General features: G+C 46.2%; 1 protein-coding gene across 1 annotated transcript; it reads left to right on the forward strand.

The window, feature by feature from the left end:
- The first annotated feature begins 732 nt into the window (after nt 1-732).
- On the forward strand, nt 733-5,544 carry sarm1 (sterile alpha and TIR motif containing 1). The gene is made up of 8 exons (XM_084019390.1): nt 733-1,720; nt 2,244-2,862; nt 2,962-3,174; nt 3,264-3,355; nt 3,438-3,764; nt 3,847-4,036; nt 4,395-4,516; nt 4,606-5,544. The coding sequence occupies exons 1-8, from the start codon at nt 1,251-1,253 to the stop codon at nt 4,715-4,717; spliced, it is 2,145 nt and encodes a 714-aa protein (XP_083875516.1). The 5' UTR covers nt 733-1,250; the 3' UTR covers nt 4,718-5,544.
- Nucleotides 5,545-5,988: the final 444 nt, after the last annotated feature.

The following is a 5,988-nucleotide window of genomic DNA, read 5'->3' on the forward strand; positions in this document are numbered from 1 at the left end:
CAGGTATAAATATAGGACTTTGTTATTGAATTTCTTCACATTGGTGCAGTAAAAATGCTTGATTTAAAGTATAGTTGTAGTCCTCTATGTGTAGAAGTCAAATATACCACCCATAGCCAGGAATTATTGAGCAAAGTGTTTTTACAGGAAGTCAAATATGGTCAAAGATGCAATCTGCATGTATAAATATGGGACTTTTATACTTGAATTTCTCCACATTGGTGCAGTAAAACAAATGATAACAAGTGTTTTTTATTCATCATAGGCGCATGAAACACTTTAATGTAACATTTTATTTTCAATGGTTGGTAGGTTCGATATATAGCTTACTGTCCTTAATACCTTTATTTTGAAAACCGGAAATAATACGATGTTTCTCCGCATTTACCGCAATGCTGAGAATACTTGTACACTCGAAATTTAAGTGCAGCTGATTTGACCACGGAGATCGAAGTTGCGGTTGGCTTGACCTCGGTCGTCGTAGGACGGAAAACCCAGAGTTAACGCTTAAGTTACCTCGCTAAGCCCAACTCCTGCTTCGTAGTACAGGCCCCTGAATGCACATGAGTTGTTGTTTTTATTATTCGAGGGACCAAAATATTGCATCTTTGTCTTCAGTGACAGCCAATTAAAAGGTGACTTTCTTGTAAGAATGATATCCTGGCTTCCACCAGCAGAGGGCCTGCTGTGTTTACAGACATCCGTAATGAGCATGCTCTGGCCGGCTGTGCTGCAGGGATGAGAGAGGGGAGGAGGGGCTGCTTCTTTTCCTGATCATCACCGGCAGACCCATGAAGATACATCCACCCTGCGGATGCTGACCGAAGGATGCGATAGGTCAGTCAGTGGCTGCTAATATTCTGTATTTCTGCAGGGACGCGAGCCTGCATCAGATCCGAACAACTGTGTGAGGAAGACAGGCCTTTGTGTCGACAACACAGACAACAATAGGCTGAGCTCCAGTGTGCTGAGGGTTCCCCCTTCTTTAAAGACACTTTCTGCAAACAGATACTGTTAATGCATGAAGTCATCCTCGACTGGCCGGTGGGACAGAAGAGACAAAGCACTGATCTGCTTACTGCTGGGGATGACAGCGACACGGAGGGAGGTGCTGTTTGGTAAAAGCTGTCACACTTGATTTACACATTTAATGAACAGCTGAGGCCTTGCTTGACGCATCTCTCAGCAGGCTGGAGAGCACCGAGGCGCTGCTTGGTAAACAACACGCATCCACGCGCGCCGACGTGTAGATGCTCGTGTCGCTGACGCTCTTCCTGTGGACGCTCTACCGACATTTCTCCGACATGTTCAGCTCAGAGAGACTCACGGTTCCGGAATATGTCAGCCGGCTGCAGAGAGGGAGGAGCGGATCCGGCTCCGTTCCAGACCCCAAAGCGGTCTCGCCGGGCATCGGCGCCGACGTCCGGGCGGTCCTGGACATCTCCCTCCCCGCCCTGCGCTCCGCCATCAGGAGGTTGAAGTCGTCCAACGAGACCTCGGATTGCGATGAGACCCGCAGGGCCATCGCGGAGCTCTTTCAGCTGGTGGAGGAGGCCTGGGTTCTGCCCACCGTCGGCCGTCAGGTGGCCGAGGAGATCTGCAACAGGATCCGGTTGGATGGAGGCCTGGAGCTGCTGCTCCAGCTCCAGCAGACACCTGCGGTGGAGATCACCTATGAGTCTGCAAAACTGCTGGAGCAGATACTGATCTCAGAGAACAGGTAGGCCACGTGTATACCGGGCTGGGAGAGTTTAATGTTGACATTGATTATTCTCAAGTAGGCAATTTACCAACATACAGTAATAACTTAACTTACAATTTAGCATATAGTAAGGCATTTTTATTGGCTTAAAAGTCAGAATTCATGTTTGTATGTCCACTCCTTATGTTCTTATGTCTTATAATTCAGGGCATACTTTTGTGATTCATCTATTCAGTCCAAATAATGTTGTTATGTTTGAGCGAGCATCCAGATCTGAACTATATTTACATTGATATAAACCAGACAAACCATCCTCATATTTGAAAAGCGATGACAAGCTTGATGAATGATGAAAGTATGAAAAGTATCCATTTCAAAAATGTTTTCCATTAAATTGTCTAATCCTTTCAGCCCTTGTTGAATGATAACCACCTGCTGCACATCATTTGTTCAGGAGTATCTGTTTCCTGTTCACTTTAGTCTGGCTGTCTGATTTCATGGGTCAAGTTTTGTCATCACGGCTACAAACTTCTGTCAACAGAGATTATATAGCACGTATGGGTCTGGGGGTCGTCCTCAACCTGACCCGGCACCAGGAAGACGCACAGCTGGCTCGCAGTGTCTCCGGGATCCTGGAGCACATGTTCAAACACACCGAGGAGACGTCCGTGCACCTCATCTCCAACGGGGCCCTGGACGCCCTCCTCTTCTGGTGCCGAGGCACGGATCCCACGGTGCTGCGCCACTGTGCCGTGGCGCTGGCCAACTGTGCCATGTACGGAGGCCACCGCTGCCAGCGCTGGATGATCGAGAAGCAGGCAGCCGAGTGGCTTTTCCCACTGGCTTTCTCCAAAGAGGATGAACTGATTCGCTTCCACGCGTGTCTGGCTGTGACCGTGTTGGCTGCAAACCGAGAAATCGAGAAAGAGGTGGTGAAGTCGGGAACCTTGGAGCTGGTGGAGCCATTCATCGCATCCTTGGATCCGGACGACTTTGCCCGCAGTTTGTTGGACAGCGCAGACTGCATGCAGGGGAGGACAGCAGCTGATCTGCAGCATCTGTTGCCATTGCTGGATGGCACGAGACTGGAGGGGAAGTGCATCGCGGCCTTTTACTTTTGTGTCGAGGCCAGCATCAAGTCTCGTCAGCGCAACACTAAGGTACGATCCCTGTCCGCTTCCCACATAGCTCAACATTGTAGGAAAACGTGTCTGGTAGCTTTGTTGTGACTGAGTTTTCATTTGTGCACCTTTTCCAAGATATTTCAAGAAATCGGAGCGGTGCAGAGCCTCAAAAGGATTGTCATGTACTCTAGTAATGGCACAGCATGTTCCCTCGCCAAGCGGGCGCTGGGAATGCTGGGGGAGGAAGTGCCCAGACGTATCCTGTCATGTGTGCCCAACTGGAAAACCTGTGAAGTGCAGACCTGGCTGCAGCAGGTTGGCTTTAGTGCCTATTGTGATCGATTCCAGGTAGGTTTGACACTTTGATTACTCAGCAGGGAGAGAAAAATAAAACAAGATCCAGCTGTTGTACAGTATTGAACTGTCTTGCTGAACAGGAGCTCCAGGTGGATGGAGACCTCCTGCTGAACATCACAGACCAAGACCTCGGTGTTGATCTCGGCATGACTGCAGGCCTCACTCGCAAGAGGCAAGTGGTCCACACCTGCCAACACGCGAGTCCAATGCGACACCAGTCCGACAAATACCTCTGTTTCCGTCTCGCCCCGCAGGTTTTTGAGAGACTTGCGAGTGTTGAAGACCTACGCCAACTACTCCACGTGTGACCCGAACAATATGGCCGACTGGTTGGTGGAGGTGGAACCTCGTTTCCGTCAGTACACCTATGGCATGGTCCAGTCGGGAGTGGATCGCGACAACGTCCAGAGCCTGAGCGATATGCAGCTCCAGCTGGACTGCCACGTAGAAAACGGCGTCCACAGAGCCAAGATACTCTCTGCGATCCGCAGGCCCTTAAAACCGTGCCACACAGACGCTCAGCCCGCCGGGCCCGACGTGTTCATCAGCTATCGTCGGACCACCGGCTCCCAGCTGGCCAGGTCAGAACTGACATGGGTTAAATATGAGAAAGGGCAAGGGGGGATGGCACGTGTCCTAAAACTACATCTTTCCTGTCTGAAGTCTTCTGAAGGTGCACCTGCAGGTCCGAGGGTACAGCGTCTTCATCGATGTGGAGAAGCTGGAGGCCGGTAAATTTGAGGACAAACTGATCCAGAGCGTACAGCGGGCACGCAACTTCATCCTGGTCCTGTCCGCCAACGCGCTCGACAAATGTATGGGCGACACTGGCATGAAGGATTGGGTGCACAAGGTTGGAAGGTTTCCACGTTGAAATGTTGGGTCACATTAGATGTAATTCTACCCATTCTACCTATTCTTAACCCTTTAGAACCCACGAGGACACTACATATCCTGGAAAGCTCCTTCTGCAGCTTTGTCTTTGACTGGAATGTATTGAACTTTAAAGGAAAATCTATCAAGATATTCTCCATTCATATTATAACACCTGAGCTACTTGTTGAATCATATTTGTCCGATTGCATTCATATTCCCTCTCTGGCTTGTCCGTTAACATTATACATCACACGCATATTGTAGCTCAATCGAGGCGTCAGACGATGTTCTGCATTTGTGCTTTTATTTCTGAAAGATTGTCCTTCATCTTGCAGGAGATAGTCACAGCCTTGGCTGGAAAGAAGAACATAGTTCCTGTCACAGATAATTTTATGTGGCCCGAGCCCACGTCTCTGCCGGAGGACATGAGAGCGATTCTCAACTTCAACGGCATCAAGTGAGTAACATTAGTAGAGCCATTAATTAGAGAACTGGCTTGCTTATAATGCATCTCATCAAATGCCTGTTGCATATTTCTTGACTCAGGTGGTCCCATGAATATCAGGAGGCCACGATCGAGAAGATCCTTCGCTTCCTGAAAGGACAGCAAGACCAAGTCGACGGCCCAGACGCCTCCAAAGGGCAGAAAAAGAAGTAAACTGACGTTAAAATAAGTTTAATCTCAGCTATGATAACTTTAAATGATGCCAAATTCCACATGGCCTACGGTGAACAGGCCGGCAGCTTTCCCTGCTCTGACGCATGTGAAGTAAATTTGATTTGGTTTAGCTTACGTGCTCACACAAAGACCTAATATATTGCAAATAAACAGGGGAATCCAGATTCAAAGTTAATGTAATCCTTTAATGATAGTACTGCTGTATATGTGTAATCAGGTGCAGTATATATACGCCTTCTGTCTCTCAGGAAAATAACTGTGATAGACCAGCTGTCATTGGCACCCCCAGCATAATCATCAACAGCAATCTGTGAAGCATCCACTAATCATAAATGTTTATACGCAACCATCTTTTGTTTCACTCATAAACTGTAGATTCAAAGGACCAAAGCAGGTCTCTGACTTGACTGACATGTGTTTAAATGTTGGGTTGTGATTGAAGAGAAACTGTAGCTAACAGATGCATTGAGTTGTTCATTGATGGGAATTATCTAAGCTGCAGGCATGACATATTGTACAGAAATAAATGAGCTACAGCGGTATAACTGCACCCCTAATTGAACCAAATACAGATAGAAGGAGCGTACAGACAATGGAAATACGCATGTAGTATTGAACGTTTCCCTACTTCTGTATTATTAACTTTGATTTGATGTACATGAACTTACATTTGTCAAAATCCTTTGACAAATGCAATGAAAATGAATCCATCTGTGTCACCGAGTATCTTGTAGACTGCAGTTACAACAAATTGTAATACATTAAACATTAATTTAATGCTGTTTCAGTCTGATAAGTAATTATACACTTGTTGTTCCCTCGGTGTATTTATTAGAAGCAGCAAAGTAAGAGCAAAAAGAAATCCGGAAATATTCATGTTACACTGAGAATTGTGAAAATATAAAAGAAAAGTGGCGGCTCACATCTACACCTGCAATCAAACATCAATGAAATGTTAAGTCTTAATTAACCATCGAGATGTTGCGGGCACAATGATTTGTAAAATTATATTATTATCGGCTGAATGCAACCACTGTTCTACAGGGCTTTCATCTGTTTTGCCTTAACATTGTTTGCCTCTAATATCCAACTCATAGAATGTATTAAATGTGTAATTTTTTTTCTTTTTCAAATAACACAGGATTTCATTTTCTATCATGTTTTTTATGTTCTTAGGTTCTCATTGTGAAACACACTTAATTTAATCAACTTATTTGATACATGAAAAATAAAAAGGTGCTGTAAAAATC

This window comes from Eutrigla gurnardus (genome assembly GCF_963514095.1).
Source record: "Eutrigla gurnardus genome assembly, chromosome: 10".
NCBI classification, from domain to species: domain Eukaryota; kingdom Metazoa; phylum Chordata; class Actinopteri; order Perciformes; family Triglidae; genus Eutrigla; species Eutrigla gurnardus.